The sequence below is a fragment of the Ochotona curzoniae genome, unplaced genomic scaffold, assembly GCF_017591425.1.
Source record: "Ochotona curzoniae isolate NIBS_2020 unplaced genomic scaffold, NIBS_Ocur_1.0 contig_430, whole genome shotgun sequence".
Classification (NCBI taxonomy): Eukaryota; Metazoa; Chordata; class Mammalia; order Lagomorpha; family Ochotonidae; genus Ochotona; species Ochotona curzoniae.
The window spans coordinates 22,064,532-22,087,740 of NW_024466219.1; the positions used below are offsets into that span (position 1 = coordinate 22,064,532).

Sequence of the window (23,209 nt, forward strand, 5' to 3'; positions counted from 1 at the left end):
CCCCTCCTCACCCCACCCCCGATGTGTGTGCCGTATTCAGAAGACTGGGATTTCTCCTCTGATCCATAGTGTCGCCTTGATGAACCATAGTTGTTGCCCCAATGTCATTGTGACCTACAAGGGGACCCTGGCGGAAGTCAGAGCTGTGCAGCAAATCAGCCCCGGTGAGGAGGTGAGTCCGTTGGCCATGCAGGGCTGGGACGGGCGCTGCCGTTGAGCAAGTGACCCAGGCAGTGTCACTTGTCACCTCTGGTGCCAGCCATGAGTGATTTCAGCAGTCACGTTCTGTCCGTCTGCAGGGGAGCAGGGTGGGGGTGGGGGCGGATGTGAGCGATCAGATTCACGAGCCATGGTGGACAGTCCTGTGTCCGGGGCTTCTGCATGCTGGGCATCATTCTCGTCTTTTGCTTAAGAAACAGGAGAAATAAGCTAACTAAATTTGCGTGTGTGTGTGTGTGTGTGAGTATATGTAAGTTTTTTTTTTTTCCTTCAACCAGTAGTGTTGGAGAAAGGTGCCTGCTGGTGTGGACTCTTGTTGTGGCTTGATTCTCTTGAGTCTGTGTTTCTCTGACTGCCACTCAGAGAGCTTGAGCTGCCCTGTTGATCGGGGTCGGGGAGGGAGGGAGGGACCTCGCCTGTTCCTTCTCGCTCACTGCCAGAGGACTGCGGTTACCCAAAGGGAGCACACTGCCCAGCCTGTGCCCGGTCAGAGCTTCGGGTTTGAGGTCACCGTTTAGGAATATAATTCAGGTCACTAGTTGTGTGCACTGCTGGGGAGGGAAGCAGAAGCAGTCTATGGTAAAGAGATCTTATCTCCCTCTTGGGACCCGCAAAGATGCGGAAAACCAGGCATCCGTCCCCTTGGTGCCTGCCCGGCCTGCCCAGTGCTGGGCACACCTGCACTGCATTCCCAAGTGGATGCCTGGGCAAGTCCCATGGATGTTTAAGGGTTGTCATCAACACGTCTCAGCTCAGTCAGTAACTCACACAGCGATCAGTGCCTTTAATGAAGAATGGTTTCTCTGGAAGCTGCTAACATCCCGGTGCACTGGGACGGGAGCCCCGCTAAATGTAAATCCCCACAGGATGAGGGAATCTCACGTGGGCTGGGTGTCTGGGTTTCCTCAGTGGGGAGGTTGTTCTTGGGCTCCAGTTCTGGGAGCCTACAGGAGAGGAGCCCGCTCTCCCCTCCTGCAGCTCAGCCTGAGCAGTGACACTGGAGTGGCCTTTGTCGCCATCTTCTGGCATCTTGTGTTTATTGCACTGTGTCCATCTGTCATTTAAAAGGGAAATCTGGGCCAGGCCAGCTGCTGTTTCTGTCTGCCCTGTGCTGTCACAGATCTACAGTCAGTGCTTTGGGGTTCGCCTTTCTGAAGGGAAGGAGCCCCTTGCAAGGTGTGAGAAAGACTCCCATCGTGCGCTTTGGACTGGGCAGAGTAGAGCTGCCCTAGCAGTGCCAAACCTAATGTCTGGCAGTGCCCAAGGTCACTGGCATGCCCAGCAGTAGTGTGAAATACACCAGGGCTGGCAGACGTTTGCCCATTTGTGTGTGTGTGACGGGGGGCGCATCTCAGGTGCTGGCTGCCTGAGTTCCACATCTTAGTTTCAGACCCTGTTACCAGCAAGGACAGGAAGCTGCAGAGCCGCAGGGGGCAGCTGCAGGTGGTTGGGTCCAGCAGGATCAGGAACTGCCCTGAGCAGAGCAGCTGCATGGCCTGTCCTTGCAGCTCTGTCTCCTAGTGCCTACTCGTGGACCCACCCTTAGCTGCTGGTCCCAGGTTCCAGATGGTGCCAGGAAACAGGCAGACTCAGCTGGATGGACTCCTGCGGCTCCTGTGCCCTCCCAGCCCTGAGGGGGACAGGCCATCCCTGAGGTGACAAGCAGAGGCATGGCAGGCCCCGTCGAGGATGAGTCCCCTGGCCCATGCAGTGTTACCTGTTGAGAGTCCTAGCATAAGCCCCCTTTTAGAGCCATCCTTTCAGTTCTCCAGGGATTCTCCCAGGCGGTCCAGTCTGGGTCCCCCGCAAGGGAAGGTGCCTCGGGGGGCTGCACAGCCGGGGGACTGCAGTGCCCCCAGCAAGGGGGCCGAGCTGCCTGCCAGTGCACTGAAGCTGCCCCTTCCTGGACGCCTTAGGTTTTCACCAGCTACATCGATCTGCTGTATCCGACAGAGGACAGGAACGAGCGGCTAAGAGATTCCTACTTCTTCACTTGCGAGTGCCTGGAGTGCACCACCAAAGATAAGGTGAGTTGGCTGGTAGAGCCGGAGTGCCCAGCTGCCCTCCGGGCTCAGGGTCTGTCTGCCCAAAGAGCCCCCGGCTCGTGGGCACATGTCCTCCATGGTAGCAGTGACCTCTGAAATCCGCCTCCCAAAGACAATGGGGAGTCGTTCGGCAGGGTCTCTGTTCAGACCTGCTGCTCTAAGCTGATGCAGGCTCTCACCCTGTCCGCAGGAGAGAGGGAGGGAGGGCTGTACCAGATGACTGCCTGCAAGAGGGGCATGGGAGAGAGCGGCAGACTGGCTGACTGGTTTCGAGCCTTTGTTCCTGGCCCCCAAGACATGGGATGCCCCCAGCAGTCCCCACCGCAGTGTCTGTCATTGGTGGCCTGCGACACACGGGCCCGGGAGCCCACTGCTCATGGTAGACGAGGCCTGCGTGTCCTTCCTTCCAAGATGAGCATGGTGGTGAGGTCTCTGTGTTTGCAAGCCTCTGTGTGCTGGTGCCTAGGCCATAACACCTGCCCCTTGTGGACATTTCCGCCCACAGGACAAGGCCAAGGTGGAAATCCGGAAGCTGAATGACCCACCAAAGGCAGAAGCCATCCGGGACATGGTCCGATACGCACGTAACGTCATAGAGGAGTTCCGGAGGGCCAAGCACTACAAATATATCCTTGTGACTGCAGCCGCCCCGGGGTCAAGGCTGTGACGTAGGGGGAGGGGACAGGAGAGCAGGAGGGTGGGTGTGGGGGCTCTTGGTGAGGGTGCGGGGTGCCTGTCAGCACTGTATGGTGTGAGAGAAGCATGGGACACGGGTAGTCTTGAAGGCCCTTGAGGGGGGCGCATTCTGCTTGGGGGAGGTGTGGCACCTAGGGCACTGTCCATCTCAGCCGGCCCCTCCAGGTCCCTGGGCAGGGACTGCTGTCATTCCCACCAGGCAGGCGAGGGCACGGGCTGTCACGGACCCAGTCACATGCCTGTGGGATTGGACAGATCTGGGCTTGTGCCCAGCCCTGCTGACCGCCCGCCCGCACGCACGTCCTTAACCTCTGGGAGCTTGGCAAGGGGTCTGTCTGGTTTGTACTCTGGAGCGGGGAGCTTCAAGTCAGAGAAAGGCACCACGTTCCCGCCCTGTGCCGTGCACAGCTTCCGGGAGCCGACACACTGGGGTGTGTGGGCTGGCAAGCAAGGCTTGGCGTTTCACAAAGAGGCCGAGGATTTGGGATCCCAAGGAGCCTGGCTCATGTTCAGACCCAAGAGTCTGCAGCGCTACTGTGGCAGAAATGCCTGGAGTTTTGTTTGGCAGTTGAGGCCCTCAGGTTCCCTGTGTGTGTGTTGGGGGCAATGGGGGGGCGAGGGAGAGCCCCGTCCCCTTTCTCTTGGCTTTCTGTGATTGGCTCTCTCAGGGAAAGGAGAGGGGCGGTGGGGGGACGGCAGGGGTCTCCCAGCCAGTCACTGGTTTCCTTGACTCCTCAGCACCCCCTGCAGAGCTGCTGGAGATCTGCGAGCTCAGCCAGGAGAAGATGGGCTCAGTGTTTGGGGACAGTAACGTGTACATGCTGCACATGATGTACCAGGCCATGGGCGTGTGCCTCTTCATGCAGGACTGGGAAGGAGCCCTGCGGTACGGACAGAAAATCATCAGGCCCTACAGGTGACCGCCACGGCCATTGCCCACCGAGCATGGACTGCCTGCCCCCCAGCACGTCTCTGCACCCGCAGCCTAGGCTGTCCGCTTTCACCCCAAGGAGACTCGTGCGGGGAGGCAGGTCACAGTTGAGGATGGGGTGCTGGGGCAGGTTCCTTCCCAGGTCCTTTACCCAAGCTGGTGTCACGAAGCCGTCCGGGCACTGCTCTTCTGCCCACTTCCTCGGCCTGAGTGGCAGCTCCGAGCCAGCCAGCAGCATCTCGGTTGCCTTCCCAGCATCACTCATGTCATTCACACCATCCCATTCTTGGGCTCCTCTTTTCCCACTGGGGCCAGTGAGCTGGCTGCAGTTATTTAGCATCATAAGATTTGAGTTAAACGGCTAAGGCTCTTGGTGCTAGTAACAGTGGGTATTAGCCACAGGGCGGTGTCTTGCCTGAGAAGTGGGTGACGGAAAAGTCACCACTTTGTCGTCCCTCTGACTATTCATTTGGTTGCTGGGATGATTGGGTCAAGTCCCTGGGGACATATACAGAGTCAGCCCGAGACCAAGTGACCGGACTCTGTGACCGTTAGACTGAGACATGCCTGTGTTCTTGAGTTTCAGAAGTCCCCCCTCCCAGCACCGGGCAGGGCTCCCTGTACCCGGTGCCTGATGCAGGTTTCTACCTCCTTACCCTGCTGTGCCCTGATCAACCAGCAGGGGGAGCCCAAGGGGAGGATGGCTCCTGAACACTGCTCTTGGAGACAGAACTTGTTAGGTCTCCAATCATAGCCCATCCCCTGCTCCTCCAATGGGTTAGGGAGTCCTCTGGTCACACGCCTGCCCCTGGGTGATCTGCATCGCTGTGCGGTGAATGCTCTGCAGGCTTTGCTGTGCTGTGCCTTCCCTCAGCTTTAGTGGCCTGTCTGGGGGGAGCAGCACTGGCCTTCCAGGGGCTGCTGGGCCCAGGGCTCCCTCCAAGCAGCGTGCTGGCCCCTGCCCACGGACCCGATAGTGTTAGGAGCAGACTAAGCATGGCCCAGGTGAGGCCGACAAGCCTGTGTGTGAACCACTGGTTCACAGTCCCTTCTTGTCTCTGGGACTCGGTGCTCTGTGACACTTTCCACGTCCACCTTCAGTTGTGGACAGAGGCGGCAGGCACTTGGCTTGGCAGTGAGACAGCTGTGCCTTACACTGGAATACCTGGTTCCAGCGCCCCGCTGCAGCTCTGGACTCCAGCCTTCCACCCACGCAGACCCTGGGGAGCAGTGTTGATGGCTCAAAGAATTGGGCTCCCTCCAGCCAAGTGGGAGTTGTTCTTGGCTCCGGCTTTGGCCTCAGCGCAGCCCTGACATTGCCTGACCTTGGAGGAGTGAGCCCGCGTTGGGGTGGAGGATGTTGTCTCCCCAGCTCCTTCTAACCTAGAAACACTCAGAGGACTACAGTGTGTAGACAGCAACCTCTAGGAGGAAGGAGCATCCCCCAGCTCGGGGCAGCTTGCTGTCTTGCTAAACAGCATGGGATGCGACAGGAAACTGGGTTCTTACTGCATGGTGGCAATCTGTGTGGAAACATGCAAGCCTCCTCGTGTGAACTGATGGGCCAATTTGTTGCTCCCATGAATAGGGCTTTAAAATACAAAAGCTTATTTCCGAATTTGAGTGGGGGTGGGAGGGTACTGGGTGGAAAGAGACTTACCCATTGACTGGCTCACTCTCCAAACGACTGCAAAGCCAGGGCTGAGCCTGACCGACCCCAGGAGCCAAGCGCTTCATCTAGGTTGCCCATGTGGGTGGCAGAATGCATGCACTCAGGCCGCCTTCTGCAGCTTTCCCAGGCCATTTGCAGAGTGGGTTGAAGCAAAGTGGGGGCTGTGGGCCTGTGCATGCTCACCCCTGGCACCTGTGGGTCTGGAAGAGCCCGGCTGCCCACCACGCTATGCTCAGCTGAGTTCAGCAACCCCTGATGAGGTGGCCTCTGTTCTCTCCTTCCAGCAAGTATTATCCTCTGTACTCGCTCAATGTGGCCTCCATGTGGCTGAAGCTGGGCAGACTCTACATGGGCTTGGAAAACAAAGCTGCTGGGGAGAAAGCCCTGAAGAAGGTAGGTCCAGGATCCTGGATGGCAGGGGCCGGGTGGCCTGGGCACACCTCACACCTAGCCTGGCTGGAGGGCAGCAGCATGGAGGAGAGCAGCCCTTGACCCGCCTTGCTGCCCCAGGAACACTCCTGGGTTGGGGTGGGCTCCCTCTTGTGGGAGTGGGGCGGCTGAGCCTCGCCTCCACCTGCACCCAGGCCACCCTCATCTAGGCAGAGTAGGTGGGGCTAGTTGCAGCCACATGTTCAGCCTGAGGCCTGGGAGCAGCGGCTGTTGCTGTCCCCTTGGTCAGCTAGGGATGAAGGCAGAGGCAGGCCAGGGGACCAGAATGAGGACATGGTCCTCAGGAGTTTGCAGAATCATGCACCAGGCTATTTGGAGTCGGGAATGGGCTTGTTCAGTGTCAGGGCTTGCATCTACACTGTCCATCGAGTACCTGTCACACTGAGAGCCTCAGGTGAGCGGCCTGGCTCCTTGGCGGTCTTTTGAGCTGAAAGTTGGGAGTGCCACTGAATGGAGTGTGACTGGCAGGAGGGTGGGGGCTTCTGGGCAGCCTGCCTTCAGTGTTTGCCAGTCACCGTGCTCCAGGTATGAGCTGGGTCCTTGCTGTTTGTGTGGGTGCACAGCTCCTATAAGGACCGTGTCCTTTGAGAGGCGGCCCATCGATTCATTCCTAGGGGGAGTCCGTGTTTAAATGTTGGCCAAATCCTGCACGTTCTGCAGAGCTTCCCCAGGGACTATGTGGGGAGGTGGGAGCAGGGACCCACATCCAGGGTCCAGCCAGGCTGACCATGAGAGCTGAACGTGATGCTGGATTTTTTTTTCCAGCTAGGGGTTTGTCTCCCGCACAGAGTGAGGGGAACTCAGCCCAGCAGGTCACAGCTGCAGGGCTGGAGCAGACCTGAGCAAGGAGCGAGCCTGGAGGGGACAGCACAGGGCAGGGAAGGTATCCAGAACAGGTGACGGCTGTGGCCATGCCCTGTGCATCAGCCCGCTTCCTGTCGAAGCGTAATTGCAAAGAAGGCCTCGTCAGGTCAGGGCTAGCCGGAGTCTCCTGCGTGTGGGAATCATTCTGATTTTCCCATTTGGGAGTAACAAGGTTGGAGACCAGACAACAAACAGCCCCAAAAATTGCATTTGACAGGTAGCTTCCTTCCATGCCAGACAGTGTTCTGAGAAGGAGCTGTTATTCCTGTGTAGGGGAAAAATCCAGAGTGGTTAGGTAAATGGCCTGAGGTCACACAGCAAATGCTGGAGTCACAGGATACTGTTGTCATCTCACTGTAAAGAAACCATACCCAACATTTGATCCCCAGCATCCCTTGAAACCACCCGTTCTTAGGGGTGTGTGTGTGTAAAAACTACCAGAAGGGAAGATGTGAGGGACATCTTACAGGCCATCGAAGTCCAGGTGGGTTTGACAAGTCCATCTTGTCCACCCTCTTGCCAGCACCTCCTGCTTTTCTGCCTGAGCATCGCCCAACCCCTGGGTCTCTAAAGCGCTGTGGGCTCCAGTAGCCAGAATACTGTGGCAAAAGAACTTGTGAAGTCAGTTTCGGCACATCAGTGCTCCAGCATGTTTTCCTTGGTGGGAGGGCCCGGGTGGCTAGCTGGTGATCAGACAACCTCAGCTCCTTGGCTCTGCAAGGAGCACACGGGCTGCGAAAGCCCATTCCCACCCGTGCCTTCAAACGGAGGAGCCTGGCTGGAGCCCCGGTCCACCCTGGTGGAGGTCTGGGTGCCCTGGGCCCTCTACATTCACGCCTTCCGTGTCTTTCTCTCACTAGGCCATTGCAATCATGGAAGTAGCTCACGGCAAAGATCACCCATACATCTCTGAGATCAAACAGGAGCTGGGAAGCCAGTGAGACTGTGGTGCCTGATCTCCCCATGTGCTCAGTCCCGAGACCTCAGAGGGCTCATCTCCAATCTAGCCCATCACTCCTGCACCGTGACCCCGCTGCGATGACAGCACCTCTCTGCTCTGCAACTTTGCACACGCCACCCCTCCAGACCGGCCTTTGTCTACACAGCAAACTAGTTTTGAATGTTTCTTTTCCTGAGAGAGCGAGCAGCATGATTTTGCATATTATAATACTGTAAAAAAAAATGTCAACTATCTTCCCCTTTATCCCTACTGTAATGTTCTGAATAAATCCTATGGAGGAGAGAGAAGGAAGAGAATGGGTTTAGGTGGTTTGTGTTTTCTTGTGTGCATGTGGTGGTGGGAGCCCAGTCTTGAAGTGACGTGTGTTCTCTGTAACCTTGTGAGCCCAAAACTTCTCCCCACCACTAGGGCTGGCAGGCATCTTGATTTGGGCACTCTTTCCTGGGATGACACGTACGGGGGACGGGGGGAACGGGACAAGAGAAGATAGCAAGAGTGAAAGAAGAGAGTGCGGGTGGGGAGGTGCCGGCCTCTGCTCCGTCTGCCCTCCAGTGTAGAGCACTGCCTGGCACAGGCTCACCATCTCGGCTCTCCCCCGGGCGTCGGAAAGCAGACTTTCCATCATGCACCCCCTGCCTGCTCTGCACTGTACTCTTCTCTATTTTTGGAAAGATTCCAGGGTAAGCTTGGGAAGGAAACATGTTCTTTCCTTACCAACCCTGTGTTGTGCGCAAACACAGTGGTCTCCAACCACAAGATAGCTGGAAGGCAGTTTTCAGTGGCCGTTCAGCCCAGGCAGCAGAGAGCCGAGGGCTGGCTTGCTGGCAGTGGCTGCACACCCAGGTAAGGAATGTGTCCCTTAGGAAAGCGCCCTGTGGCGTGCTGAGAGGTCCCTGTGCATGTCAGGCAAGCTGGCTGCAGCTGACACTGTACCGCCTTCCCTGGTCCTGGGCTGCACATGGGTCGAATGGCTCTAAGGGTAGATGTCCCACCCCTCATCTGCAGACACACACACAGACCCCTACCTCTCACAGTTGGCTGCACAGTGGGACTCAACAGCTTGAATGCATTCTGTTCTCAGGTCCTATGCACAAGCCGAGTGTTGGTCACCTACCATGTGTAAGCCCCTTGGCATAGCTCAGAGTACATAAAAGTAAACGAGTGGTCCCAGGTCAGAGGAGCTGAGTGTTTTAAGAGAACAAATTTCTTCCATATTCTGTAAACTGACCATAAGCCTAGCCCACTGTTTCTATTTTAAGATTTATTTTATTTTGATTGAAAAGTCAAGTATACAGGGTAGGAAGATCTTCTATCCAGTGATTCCCCAAGTGGCTGCAATGGTCTGAGCTGAGCCTAACTGAAGCCAGGATCCCAGAGCCCCTTCTGGGTCTCCCACATTGGTAGAGGGTCTCAAGGTTTTGGGCCATCCTTGACTCCTTTCCCAGGCCACAAGCAGGGAGCTGGATGGGAAGCAGGACCACCAGGATTAGAACTGGTGCCCATATGGGATCCCAGCGTGTGCTAGGCGAGGACATTAGCTGCTAGGCTACCATGCTGGACCTTCTACTGGCTTTATAAAATTCATGGAAGCTGTGTTTTCCCAGTAAACTCATCCCATAGAAACCACCAGTCCCTGCCCACAGAGGCAGCATGTGCCCAGCCTGGTCCATGGGCACACCTTTCTCCATGCCTATAGGATGGATCCATGTGAGCTGCACAGCAGAGGTAGAATGGGACTGACACATGACTAACCCACTGCTCGGACTTAACACGCACTCTTCACTTCAGTACTTAGATCTGCCTCATTGTTTTACAGGCAGAACATCCCACTGAAAGCAGAGGCATTCCTTCACTGAGCCATGACAATCACATGGACGTTTGGCTCGCCCCTCCCTATTTGCTACTAGAAAAAATAGAACTTTAACTAACAAACTGCTCAGTCAGTGTTAGCCTGTCAAAGTATAAGTCAAGATCAAATAGTGGGAGAACTTTAAAAAATAAACATGACCATATTTCCTTGAAAAAACTACTCCAGGTATGGGTGTTGGGCTTGTCCACTGGGACTTTCCACATGGAAGCCCCTGAGATCAAGTTCAGACTCTGCTTCTAATTCCAGGAATTAGTGCATTTCTACTATGAATTAATACTCATGACCCAGCTCTTCACACCAGTTCTCACAGCAGATGTGTGTGGGGATCTGGGGAGCTTCTCAATTTGTCTAAACTTGGCTTCAAAAATAGTTGTCATATTTCTATAAGATACACACGTTCTTCTTAATTCATATGCCAAATATATATGTATTTAAGAATTACTTATTTGAAAGGTAGAGAAGAGAAACAGCAAGCACTTTTCTAGTGGTTGATTCACTCCTGAGATGGCCACAACACTGGAGCTCATCTAGGCTGAAGTCAGGAGACTGCAGCTTCACTAGGGGCTCCCGTAGGAGCGGCAGGGACCCAAGGGCTTGAGCCACCTTCAGCTGCCTTCCCAGGCACACTGGCAGGGGGCTGGGTCAGCAGAGAGGCAGCTGTGATGCCAGAGATGCCACCGCTGCAGGCACTGGTTTGCTCCACTGTGCCACAAGCCAACCCCAGGGAACTCTCCACATTGTCTTTCTTAACTGTAAATCTGCTTTTGTCAATCTGTTGTTCTTGAGGAAAACAGAATCACAAATAGCTTGATTCTGTTTTTGTCATTTTATCACAAATTTGTATACAGTGTTTGTTACAATTTTTGTATTCTGGACAGACCTTTTCATAAATTTTCTTCCCCAGCTCTGCTAACAGTCCAGTTGGAGACAACTGGTCTAATAGTAGTCACATTCTTTGAACTTCTAAGTTGTGAGGGCTGTACTTTTTTTTTTAATCAACCAAAGAAAATAAGCCTGGTCTATTTACTCAGCACCTGAATATTAGTTAATTAATTAGTTTACCTTTTCTGCCATTCTGACTTTTCTAGTTCACCTATGACCATCTTTTAAACACTTTTTAGCTTTTCTTTAAATAATTGTAATGATTTTGATGCCACAGTCATCACACAGACATAAATGCTTAATGGAGCTGTCATCCATTTCACCCCAAGAGTCTTCAACGATTCTCATTTCATGATATGAAACAGACTGGGCCCTCCGATGGCTCTCTGTAGAGTGAAGAGCGGTTGTGGACTGGTTACTGGCTCCAATTGTGACACGGCCCTTTGACCTATCAAAGATGTGAGGGGCATCAGAAAGTTTTTGGAAATGGAACTGAAGACTTCTGCAATTTTTAAAAAATACACCGAGTATTTTGAAAATATCCATTTGCCACACCCTCTGGAAGACTCCCTCATCATCCGGGGAGCTTACCCTGCACGTCTTGTAGAAGCTGTTGGCTGGAAATCTGGAGAGGCAGCAACCTTGCAACCTACAAATAAACTGAGCCATCAGGAAGCTGAAAGCCCAGGAACAAGACTTTGGGTTTTCCAATAGCAGCCTGGTGCCTGCCTCTTTCATATCAACAGTTTGCTCTCTGAGTAAATGACACTGGCAGAGGGAGAAGATGGAGTTAAATGCAGCTTACTGCTGTGTACCGAGAGACTCACCGATTCTACTTGCTTAGTGACTCTAACACTGATGAATTTGGGAAAGCCACACCTAAACCTTTAGTAAGGAAGAGGCCCAAGAAGGCAGACTTTCCAGACATTCTAACTTATAAAAATAATCCTAGCAGTAAAGAGATACAGGTGCTTTCAACTAATGTAAACATACTTAGTACTGAAAATTTCAACTTAACTGTTTTCTCTGAAAAACAAAAAGGTTTATTGCATATGGAAATCAATAGATATCTCTTACAAAAAGGTTAAAGGTCTCACATTTGTAAAGGCACATATGAAAAATTTTACAGCATGAACAGTGAGAAGAACATCAACTAGAATCAGTATCTAAATACAACTTTATAAAAACAGAAACAGTGCAAAAAATACTGTCAAAGTCAGTTTTACACATCTTTCCGTTACGTATAAAACTGGCAAGCTTAAGCTTATTTACTGATATAAAATAGCACATAGAATAGCATGCATAGATTTACTTAAGGCTTTTAACATAAAATTAATAGGAAACCTATACCAGAGTCCCCATGTAGGGAATGTCCTTCAACTTTTCAGCCCTCTGCCCTGCTATAACAGTAGTCTGGTGGTAAAGAGATCCAGTTTCCATCTTGCAAAGTAGCTAGTGGCCACCACGAGAACAAGTCTGTTCTCAGGATTCCAACTTCCAACCTGGAATGCATTTCTTGCAGCAACAGCAGAAGAGGTGCAGGTTAACGCTTTCTGGTCCACCCACAAAAGCCAACACAGTGCTACACCTCAGCTGTGCCGGAAGGCAGCAGGCTTCTGTGGGCTGACCCCAGAATTTTAAGGGCACCTGTTTTCTAAGTTGGCGACCTATCTGTACATCATTTCCAGAGGAAACCTATTAAATAGCACTTGTTTCGAATGATACCAAATTCACAACATTTTACAAAGCACAGACCAAGGAAAGCATCAAAATACTGTAGAACAAGAGTCCAGTGAGACAAACTAGATGAAGCTGTTCCTGCTGTAACCCAAGTCACTAGGTAATACAATGAATAGTCACCTGCATATGTAAACCTCTTTTTCCTTGTTACTATCCCTAAGCAGGGGAGTGCCTGCTGAAGCCACAAAGGACGCACACAGGAAATCATCCTGGGGAGCAGTGACCTCACTATCTCAAACCATGAGGCTAATGGATGTCTGGAATTCCAAATAATGGCAAGAACCTCAAAGAAATTGCAGTAAAATGTTACAATATTCAAGCTCTCAGGGGAAGCAGCTTTGAGTTAAAAGCTTGCAGTTCATGGCCATGAGTGTTTATTAGCTAACACCTTGGTCCGCAGTGAGGGAGGAGGCCCCTGAGAAAGGCAGAGAGCACCAGGCCCTCCTGCTCCGAGAGCCACCCTCGTGGAACTCAGGGCAGCATTCCTGAGATTTCAGCGAAAGGTTCCACCCCAAGGCACAGGAAGATCCCGATCCCATATTCTCAGCTTCCCTCTAGAAAATTCTATCTGATGGGATGGTACCTAGAGTCTGCAGCTGGGAAGGAAGGATGTCACCTACATAGAGATGGGACGGTGGGTCACGGTTTTCTCCCCTCCTCACTAAAAGCAAATCCATCCCCAGTGCCTGGGCAGCCTGGGAGCTGTCTCACCAGGCTGGCCAGCCAGTGCAGAGATGCCTGAAGCAGGACCCAAGCAAAAGTGAGAAACAAATTAGTCTGATCGTTATGCCAAGTGTAGCCACATGAACCTATACAAGTTCATCTTGAAATTAATACAAGGACAACTGCAACCTTTTAAATAGGACCATGTCTGTCTTCCACGCCTGCACGAGGGACAATTCCTAAGACCACGAGAGTAAAGGACAAAGGAGGGAGATTCCTGGGTAGGGCTATTTTTTAGCTGCTCCCATTTGAATTATCATTTGCTAGATCCTATGCCTTGAGATCATACAAGCTTAAAAATGAGGTTCCCTAATTACATATACTGGAGAGCTCTGAGATAATGAATTCTCCATGACCAGATTTAACTCTTCTAAGGTTGGTTGCTCAACAGCCAAACAAAAAAAAAGTAGGAAGTGAGAAAACACAAAAGACCGGAAGGCCAGCAGAGCCCTAAGCGAGCGAGGGCGTCTCGGAATGGAGACGGTAACAGGAGAAGGCATTCCCAGCCAGCCCTCACCCGAGACAAGCTCAGCTGCTGTGCTCACATTCTCCCCTGCATGGACACGACTTGCTGGAAAGGAGAGTGAGGTCGCAAGTAAGAGGGTACGAGCTCCGGGAGCCACGCAGGTGTGCACGGCCCTCTGCTCACGAGGCTTGCACCCTCTTACCTGCGACCTCAGTGTGGAACGGAAGAGCTGGCATCCCACAAAAGGTGGCCACAACGGTGACGCAGGGCTGTGCTGTCGAGCAGCAAGCCCAGGCAATGATCCCAAAGTGCACATCCTCATCCTGGCTGACATCCACTTGGCTCTGTGTCAGCCTTGATTCCCACTCTACGGACCATGGTGGAACTGATTCCAATGAGGCAGTCCAGTCCTTTGTGGGATGCCAGCTCTTCCATTCCACACTCACACCACTGAAAGGAGAGAGGAGAGCAGGAACCACACACCAGAGTTACAGTCTGCCTTTTGAAAGAGGACACATCTGGGACTCATTTGCCATGTTCGGCTGAGATCAGCTAATACAGATCAATGCAACAAACTCAGCTAACACATCAAGAAAGGGGAGCAGCTACAGTCCTCCCTCAATGGGCTGATCGCCAGCCCGAACAGAAGCAACACCGCTGCCCCTCTGCAGAGTAACCTCCAAGGGCCAGAAGGTGGCACACACAGCGAGGGAGGTAGGCCGCTACAGCAAACCGGAAGGGTTACAAGAAGACGCAGGCTGCCTGGTACACACACTCATTAGCACCTGCTTGGAGAAGTGACACCTGGTGTTAGGGATCATACTGTATCAGGGTAGAAGTTGTCTGCCTACTGTTTGAACTTTGTGTCATTACTGAAAATACTGTCAGTCATGAGGATGATCACGTGGGGCAGTCAGTATTCATGTGGAAAAAAGAAAAGGAGTCAGCTGGCTAGAAACAGTGACCTGCGACACCCATTGAGGTTTACATCTGAAAAGTGAAGAGAATGGGAATTTAGACTGAACGTGAGCAGGTGGCTGAATCCCACGGGGATTCCTTCAGGGGAATCTACCAAGATTCTCTGCTCAGGGCAGTTCCATTGTAATTTACAAAGCACATCTCCTTCTCAGACTAGAGGACAGAAGTCAATTCCTGATTTGAAGGAATTTATTGCTAAAAATAATCCATCTGGAAATGTGTCTATCTTCCCTGATCTGCTTGGTACCTGCACCTGAGTGGAGAAGCTCAGTTAGGGCATGACATCCTTCTCTAATGCAGCCATGTCTTAATTTTTGTTTATCTGACAGGTTGAGTGACACACATGGACAGAAATATCAAAAGCTCCCACTTGCTGGATTACACCTCCAATACCTCCAACAGCTGAGACTGGGCCAGGCAAAGGCAAGAAAGTAGGAGCTCAATGCAGATCTTCTACGTGGATGCCAAGGTCCCAATATATCCTGCTGTCTGCGCATGGTGGTCATTATCAGCAAACTGGAATGGGGCAGGAGCAGAGCTAGGATACAAACTCATCTGCTAGACCAAATGCTTCTGCCGAAATCCTTCCTTATTTCCTATGCAATAAAAGAGCTTCGAGAAGGAGAATTCCAAAAGTTCATTGAAAATGCATATTATGAACACAACGCTGCAAGGACTTAAAAGTGCTGTGTCCAAAATAAGCATCATATCATCACATTTTTCTCCTGTGTGTTGGAATGCCTCCCATATAAATATAAGTGCTATCTGTACACGTTACTAGACTCTGACTAAAGGGCAGAGTCTCTTAGAGCCCAAACAAAATGAAACACGTTCGGCAACATAAGCCTTGGCTTCTCCACGGAGCTCATCTCATGGATAAAGATCAAATTCTGGGCCCGGGCCCTCAGCGACTTAGGCAACACCCTTTGGGTCAGTGTAGCCAAATGAGTGTGGATGAAAAAGGGCAAATAAACTAGAAAATTTCAAAACCAGAGGCCTGAAAATGCTGGATGGCATTGTCTCATTTCCCCCTCCTCCTCTATTTTTCATTTTCTTTCTTCACATCCTCACAGCAGCAATAGACCCTGACAGTTCTAGCTTCAGACTTGATACCTCATCAGGAAATCATTCCAAAAGCTCTAACTAGATAACTAATTTAATACACTTTGCTTCAAGGTTTATTCCTTGGCTTGCTTCCCAGATATAAAGCATCTCTGGATAATTATTATACAGATGCCACAGAAATGGCTGCTGCTAATGGAACAAGAGATGCACTGGCATTTACTGGAGATGTGAAAAGGAATGCAAAAAAGCAAGCCATTTGTTCTTAAAAATGAACTATGTGGGATCACTCTTGGATGCTTTCCTTTGGTTTCCATATAAACCTTGGCTAGGAAGCTGGATATTAAATTTACCCCCTCCTGCATTTTGTGCATTATCCTGTTACCCATGGCGTAAAAGGGGAGCGGCGGACAGGATTAAAGGAAGTCCATGAGTGATGAGGTCTAGGAGACCAGAGCTACACGCTGCTCACTGGAGACTTATGTTAACAGTTGAATTTACACTCCATGACTTAGTCGTCGGATCTCAAAGAAGAGAAAGAGGAAGCTCTCCTTCCCAGAATAATCTCGAGTCTAAATACAGAGTCCAACGCATGACACCTGGCCAGATGTCAGACCTACTGATGCACAGTCCAAAGGAATCTGTCCGTAAGAGGTGACAGGAAGTCACACAGCCATGCCCCTTCTGGCTGATCTCATGCCATGCTTGGTGTTTTAGCTTGGGAGGGGGTGGTAAGCAGCAATGGAGGCAGGCAAGCAGAACACTGAATCCTAAGAATAACACCACAGTTTACAAGTTGTATTAAAAAAAGAAGTTGTGAAACACTAAACTCAAAATGCAGCAAGAGGGAGAGGGTATGGAACAGGTCTGACAGGTGTGTCACTAAGCAATGGGAGAGGACACTGACCAATGAAGTCCAAAGGCAGAAACTGGCAAATGAGCTTCAAATTCGGAGTGGTTCACGCCAAAACCAGTGAGTGGGTCTCATGGTGAAAGGGAACAGCGTAGAAGGATGCTGCGACAGAAAAGCCACAATCTTTCATCGTGTGCACCATGATCTGAGCTTTGGGGTCCTAAGTAGGATCAACTTTGCCGTTCTGGCCAAAGCCTGGTGCAGTCACACTCAGAGTGGTTCATGGCCGCTCACCTGCCAGCTTACATGCCTACCAGCTCCCAGCCATCAACTTCCCCAGCTGATTGTTCTATAACTTAGCAACTGACGGAAAGGCAAACACACCCGAGCCCTGTACCTGCTATGCCCATCCTTCACACACATCAGAGCTCTCTAGCACAGAGTACCAAGGGCCCCACCAATGCCATCTTTTTCCCACCCTGGGGTCTGTTAACTTCTCATAATCAGGCAAGAGGCCTCAGGGTACCCAGGGCTGGCTCAGGGCTCAGCACCCCAGGCTGGGGGCCTCCTGTATAAATGGAGAGAAGCACAGAGCACCCAGGGCACAGGGCTGGCAAGGAACCAGGTTCTGGAGTCCAGAATAAGGAAGAGATGACCAACATAGACACAGCAGGCACTACTCAATCCACAGATGGCCATTCCCACATGGCATGGAAACATTTTCTCCGACTGTTCCTATCTTTAACTCACACTTGGGAGGGCAGGGCTAGAGAGGGTGAGAAGGAAGATTACTGAAGATGAGAGCAGAGATGAAGAAGAGAGGAAATCACCCCTGCATCAAAGCACATGAGCCCCAAAACAGACTAGGTTTCTTTCTTTCTTTAAGGAAAGCATCTTGGCTCTTTTTGTTGTATTTCAGGATGAGTTCATTTTCTCACCATCTATAATTTAGCCACAAGGGATCAAGCTGGGGATTTCCACAGGTGGGTGACAAACCCACTTGATCACTAATGGTCACTAGACATATGCCCCTCCTGCCTCTGCAATCCCAAACCAGCTAACAAGCCACCTTTCCTACGACCACATTACAATGCAGATCAGTCAACTTGTTGTTTAAATGAAAATTACTATATTATCATGAAAACTGTATTATCATAATTCACAAAAGTTATTCCAAAGGGGGAAAAATAAATTATCTCATATAAAATAATACATGATGCTCGCGAACACGCTGGGCTCCTACTTCAGGGAGCCTGGTGCCAGCCATCTGTCCCCAGCGGTGGGGACCAGATGTTGTCTGGAGGTGATGTTCCACTGAGGAGATTAAATGAGTCTGGAGTTTTGCAGGAATTGGATGAGGACCTGGTAGACAAACTTGTACTGGGTGATGGTCTGGATCATGAACATCCTTTGCTCTCTGAGAAGCCGTAGCATCATGGGGACTTCCACTTTCTGCGAGAAAGAAAAGGCATAAGATCCTAAGAGAGGAAGTTGCCCTGGGCTCATTCCCCTTCCCTCGTTCAGCAGGGAAACGCCTGCCGCCAAGCGCAGGCACGAGATATAGCAAAGGCCTCTGTTCCCATTCGGTATTATGAGTCAGCGTCTCCACTGCCACTGGGGCATCTGAACATCAGGTATCAACCGCTCCTCGGTCTTGTAGCAAACATCAAGTATGGACATGAGGGATCACCAGTGTGATATTTTAATTAGGTGGGAACTTCCAAAAAGTTCATGGAAAATGCTATTAGAAATTGATCTTACCACTTGGCACAGTTCCTTCTGTAATAGGAAGGGACTTGTTTCTGTGCACTTGCTGAGAAGCTCTCTTGCATGCACGGGTTTCCAAAACATTCTAATCACAAAATGCACACCTTTGATTCCATTTTTCCATTAACTTTTTGTAGTTCCCCCCCATAGTTTACTCTGCTAGATGAGAGAGGCTGGAATGAAACCTTGACCAACATTCTCAACTCCAAGACAATTCAATAATAAGATACATCTGGGTCTTAGTTTCCTAATTTGAGAATAAGAGTAATTGCATTTTCTCCCAATAGGAGAGTGGTCTTACCCAAGGTGGTGACATCTCCTTAGCAGAAATATGGGGTAATAAACAATACTCACCTCGCAGGATCCAGTGGCAAAACACACACAAAGTGATTTAGTCTGGTCTCTGGCAACAGTGAGTTCTTAACAGAAACAACTCTTTATCTTATGAACATTAATAAAGATATTAGGAACACCATTTTGCCCATCTCTTTAAATCACAGGATTGTGGCCAAGATAAGCAGAGATAATTTACGTGTTGCCCTTTGAAAATAAAAGCACACTCTCTGAACACTTGTCCGAAGTTGCAACAAAAGCTCTTTACTAAAAACATTTTGAGTAGTAAATGGGATTGCCTGTGAATTCTCTGAAAATACAGAGCTGATCTCAAGGGAAGGAAATTAATACAGGAGCCATCAGTGCTGGAGCACAGTGCAGTGTCCCCTCACCATTTCCATCCTCCTGGACCAGCAGGGACATGCACCTGTCAGCTGGGGATGCTCTTAACCTAAACACGAAGTGAGCACAGCTGAGCAAGCATGGGAAGTAAGGCAATAGAAATTCAGCTGCAAGTCTCACATTGTAACCTGTAACCCGTTAAAATGAATCATTTTTTTTCAAACATGCAATATCACAACACCCTATATCCCCATTGGTCGCTCGTCTCTAAAGCCACTTAAGGAATGCACATCACAGACTCTGAGAGGACAAAGCTGTTGGGTAATAAGAAGGAAAAAAGAGTGGGGGGGGGGCGGGGAGGGAGGGAAGCAGCTAATCTTCAAACGATGAGCCAAAATGCAGAACCTCGATTATAAGACTCTGATGGAAACAACAAGTCTTGGCCTATAGCATACTCCAAAGTGACCAGTGTCCTGGCACACAGCCCAGGTGTATCTGATCATGAACCTGGTTCATACAGAATCTCACGAGCATTACTGTTGGGACACCGAAGACACAGGATAGAGAGAATGTGACTGTCCCTGTCATGCCTGTGCAAGGCTTTGACGGAGAAGCAAGACTACTCAGGAGCCACGAGCACAGACCCTAGGTTAGGATTCCCAGCTCTACCGCTCCCCAGCAGTGACACACAGGCAAGTTACTTCATCTCCTATGACTCAGTGTTTGTTACAGAAATGCATGGACAGGACCTAACTCACCATGCCACCATGAGAACTACTGGGTTAATTCTGCAAGGCTCTTGGGAGAGTAAGGACACACAGTCAATACCGCCATCACCGTCTCCTCCCCCACCACCTCCATCATCATCAACCCTCCCCCACGACCTCATGTTGCACCTAACCCTCCTCTTGCATTGCTTTTAGCCTCATTTCAGTAACTGTAGGAACTGGTCACAAAGCCCCCAGGTGGCTGACATTCCACGAGGCAGGCAAGAGATGAAGAAAAGCAGCATGGCTGCCACAATTGCTCTTCAGAGACTGAGAAACCAACCTTCCAGAAGGAACTATGTCAGGGACAGGTGACTGCATTAACAACACTGAAAGTACAGGAACCCATACTTGAACTCTCCAAGAAACTACACGCCCCTCAGAGTGCTCCAGCTCACACTCGGTAGTCCCCCAATCCCTCCACTATCGGGCTTCTCTGAGCAGCCAGGCTGAGCTTACTCTGGTTCTCATGACTACTGCCTCATGTGGCCCGCTTCATGGCTTATGCTGAGCTTCTCTATGTTAATGAGACCAAGGAGGAAGAGTCCAAGGAGACCACAAGCCATGTGATTCACAAAGTGACAACAAGGTACACAATAGACTGAAATACAAACCATGCTAAATCCAGCTGCGGAAGGAAGGAAGTTTGAGCAGGAGAATGGGACATACAACTTCACATTTATTTGTCAAGATGTTTGTTTAGGGGCTGGCAAGTTGGCTCAACTGGCTAATCCTCCACCTCCAAGCACCGACATTCCATCTGGACACCAGTTGGTGTCCCAGCTGCTCCACTCTCTGTACAGCTCCCTGCTTGTGGCCTGGGAAAGCAGTACAGGATGGCCCCAAAGCCTTGGGACCCTGCACCCACATGGGAGACCTGGAAGCAGCTCCTGGCTCCTGGCTCCCAATCAGTTCCACTGCAGCTATTTGGGAAGTGAACCAGCAGATGGAAGATCTTTCTCTGTCTTTCCTTCTCTCTGTAAACCTGCTATTCCAATTAAAAAAAATAATAATAAATTTTAAAAACAAAGCAAAGCAAAACAAACTTTGCTTAAAAACCCCCAAAAAAGCTGGAGCTGTAACACAGTAGGGTTAAGCCACCATTTTCAGTAGCATTATGGGTGCCAGTTTCAGACCCAGCTGCTCCAATTGCAATCCAGCTCGCCAGTGGCCAGGAAAAGCAGTAGGAGATAGTCCAAGTCCTTGGGCTCTTGCACGTTTGTGGGAGACCCAGAAAAAGCTACTGGCTTCAGCCTGGCCCAGCCCAGGTCATCGTGACTATTTGGAGTGTGAACCAGTGGATGGAAGACCTCTCTCTCTATGTAACTTTGCTTTTTAAATAAATTAAAAAAAAAAATCCCACAAACTTAACGTGTTCTAGTCTCTCCTGAGACAGGGGCTCAAATCTTAACTAGGCAGGCTTGAAACAGCATCAGAACAAAGTGTTTTCCCTGAACATTCACCAATAGCAATTATAGGAAACAGGAGAGAAGAATTGGGTTATATTTGTGCTAGAGGAACGGAAGTGAAAAGTATGAGTCATCTGGCTATCTTTGAATATCAATGGAACAAAGTCCCTTGCGGACTGACCATGTGCCAGCACAGAATATCCTGGCATGCAGTTGGGCACTGAGGGAAGTCGCTATGTTTGGAGACACCTAGAAAATGCACCTTCCTGGCTAAATCCATCTGTACCTTGCCGCCATTTTGCCTCTGTTCTCCTGGACAAGGAATGTGCGGACATCAATGAGTCCCGTGGCATTGCCTTGCAGGGACTTAGCCTCTGCCAGACCTCCAAAGAGCTCAGAACAGACTCACCTTGGTGACTCACCATAGCCACAGCAGTTTTTTTTAAAAAAAATATTTATTTATTTTTATTGAAAAAGCAGGTTTTCAGAGAGAAGGAGAAACAGAAAGATCCATCCACTCGTTCACTCCCCAAATAGCTGCAATGGCTGGAACTGAGCCAATCTGAAGCCAGGAGCCCAGAGAATATTCCGGGTCTCCCACATGGGTAGAGTCCCAAGGCTCTGAGTCATCCTCAACTGCTTTCCCAGGCCACAAGCAGGGTGTTGATGGCACTTGGAGCATCGGGGACATGGACCAGCACCCATATGGGATCCTGGCACTTGAAAGGCAAAGATTTAGCCACTGAGTCATTGTGCTGGTCCCCAGAGAAGCTTCTTGATGTGAAAAAGGAGGAGAGAGGGCAAAGAATACACAAAGAATGGAGAAAATAAGGGGAATTCAGTAAAGAACATGCTCTGAGGATAAGAAGAGACCCCGAAGGAGGGAAACAAAGATAGGGACGCTCCCACTTTCTCCCTGGAACCCATGCAAGCTTCCAGGGTGAGTACAGACACACTTTGGCCACATGTATACTGATCCCACCCTTTTTATGCCATCTTTCTAGCTCTTGGGGAATTCAGGAACTGACTGCTCACTGAAGAGAAGTGACTACACACTTCTAGCAGCGACAGGGCAGGAGGAAGCGAATAATCAGATTCTCTGGGAGACAAAACAGTAAGAGAGAGATGATGTTGAGATTTCTGTCATGTAGTCTGAACCGATTCCACTCATCCACAAGTTGTTTACCATTCTGGAACACCAACCTGAAGCCTTGCCAACCCTCATCCGCTATTTCAGAGCACAAGCTCTCCTAGGTGAACACCGAAAGCTTCCAAAATGTAACCTTCTCGAGGAAGGGAGTTTCAAAGTCCTTTGAACATGTGTAAACTGAGCATTTATTTGTTTTCCTCAAGTTTCCACTTATCAATCCTCATGATTTTAATCTGGTTTTCAAACCATCAAATCACTAGCAAATGCCTAAACATACCAATTCTGCCATGGGATTTGCCCAACACTCTGTGGTTTAAAATCTACAAACCACTGAGTTTCCTTTAGCTGTATATCCTGAAAATTAAACAAGGGTACTTCTTGTTTGGAAGCAGTGGGCAGGTGGAGAATAATTCTCTATCAGAACAAGTTGCATCCCTCTTGAATGTAAGCAGCCAGGACATAGCTCTTCCACATTGCGGAAATGAAGGCCAACAAGGAAGATAAAAAGATGCAGACTAAAGCTCTATGTTTACTGCACAGCACCATGTAAACAGAACGCAGAGGGGCTGCCCGTTAGCTTTTCATTGCTGCTTGTCTGCCCTACACTACATGGCTGGTCTCTCCTTGGATTGCCCTAAAGGACAGCAGGACAGGAAGGCCATGCACCTTGTGGGTGCATACCGAGTAGCTCCCAGCTTCCCTGGGGACAGGAGCTATAGTACTCGGCCCTAGTGACGCATGCATTCTCAGAGGATCCCTCTCTGCCACCCCACGCCAACCTTAAGAAGCTCTATCAACCCTCTTGAAATAAAAATTTTGCAAATTTTGCTGTGTGTGATCAAAAACATTTCCAAGCAGACACGTTTTCCCACAGGATTAAGACCAGAACACAATGTCCAAATGCACGATGCATCTAAACTGTACGTGACCAAGTAATTCACCATGATCAATGACCCTCGATAAAACTGGATTGTTGACAAATAGCACAGACTTCTCTGGAAATGGATGCTGCCTGGGGTTCTGGTCTTT

At 50.2% G+C, this 23,209-nt stretch overlaps 2 protein-coding genes across 2 annotated transcripts in view; one reads left to right on the forward strand and one right to left on the reverse strand.

The window, feature by feature from the left end:
* SMYD2 (SET and MYND domain containing 2) overlaps positions 1-8,129 on the forward strand; it is a 45,524-nt gene extending 37,395 nt beyond the window's left edge. Inside the window, exons 7-12 of the mRNA XM_040985673.1 lie at positions 70-172; positions 2,136-2,246; positions 2,770-2,890; positions 3,702-3,876; positions 5,848-5,956; positions 7,738-8,129. Of these exons, the coding sequence (XP_040841607.1) occupies positions 70-172; positions 2,136-2,246; positions 2,770-2,890; positions 3,702-3,876; positions 5,848-5,956; positions 7,738-7,818 (700 nt within the window). The 3' untranslated portion in view covers positions 7,819-8,129. The remainder of the gene's footprint in view (positions 1-69; positions 173-2,135; positions 2,247-2,769; positions 2,891-3,701; positions 3,877-5,847; positions 5,957-7,737) is intronic.
* A 9,389-nt stretch (positions 8,130-17,518) lies between these two features.
* Positions 17,519-23,209, reverse strand: part of PTPN14 (protein tyrosine phosphatase non-receptor type 14) — a 106,695-nt gene continuing 101,004 nt past the window's right edge. Inside the window, exon 18 of the mRNA XM_040985306.1 lies at positions 17,519-17,864. Within this exon, the coding sequence (XP_040841240.1) occupies positions 17,736-17,864 (129 nt within the window). The 3' untranslated portion in view covers positions 17,519-17,735. The remainder of the gene's footprint in view (positions 17,865-23,209) is intronic.